Source organism: Odontomachus brunneus, unplaced genomic scaffold (genome assembly GCF_010583005.1).
Source record: "Odontomachus brunneus isolate Ranch 3 - 2012 unplaced genomic scaffold, Obru_v1 Obru_scaffold_180, whole genome shotgun sequence".
Taxonomy (NCBI): domain Eukaryota; kingdom Metazoa; phylum Arthropoda; class Insecta; order Hymenoptera; family Formicidae; genus Odontomachus; species Odontomachus brunneus.
In genome coordinates, this window is record NW_022639630.1 from 593,380 (window position 1) to 593,831 (window position 452).

The window sequence follows — 452 nt, forward strand, 5'->3', positions numbered from 1 at the left end:
ACACACACACACACACACACACACACACACACACACACACACACACACACATGTATAGTTCGTTGTACACGTTGTACTTCGTTTGCAGATGCCGCGCGGGAAATGGTATTGCTCTAATTGCCACAGTAAACAACCAAAGAAGAGAAATAGTAGTCGAAGGAGTCATACCAAAGGGGGAGGCACCAGAGAAAGTGAAAGTTCTGACCATCCACCAGCTAGGTGATTACGTTAAAAACAAACAAACATTGTCAACTCGCTGGCTTAACGACGTTTTGTGCGAAGTACATTAGAAACATAAAAAAAATCATAATCCCTGATTCGATAAGATTCAACGAACCGCAAATGGCGAACGAATATTTATTATTCCTAATTGAATAAAACAATTTCAATAAACAAGATGAGCTGTATATATATATATATATATATATATATATATATATATATATATATAT

At 35.8% G+C, this 452-nt stretch overlaps 1 protein-coding gene across 23 annotated transcripts in view; it reads left to right on the plus strand.

Moving 5' to 3' along the window:
- The window catches only part of LOC116851603 (bromodomain adjacent to zinc finger domain protein 2B-like), a 401,190-nt gene that overhangs the window by 394,792 nt on the left and 5,946 nt on the right, over positions 1 to 452 (plus strand). For all 23 annotated transcript variants that reach the window (XM_032831181.1, XM_032831197.1, XM_032831190.1 and 20 more), the window contains one exon: positions 89 to 219. In XM_032831181.1, the coding sequence (XP_032687072.1) occupies positions 89 to 219 (131 nt within the window). The remainder of the gene's footprint in view (positions 1 to 88; positions 220 to 452) is intronic.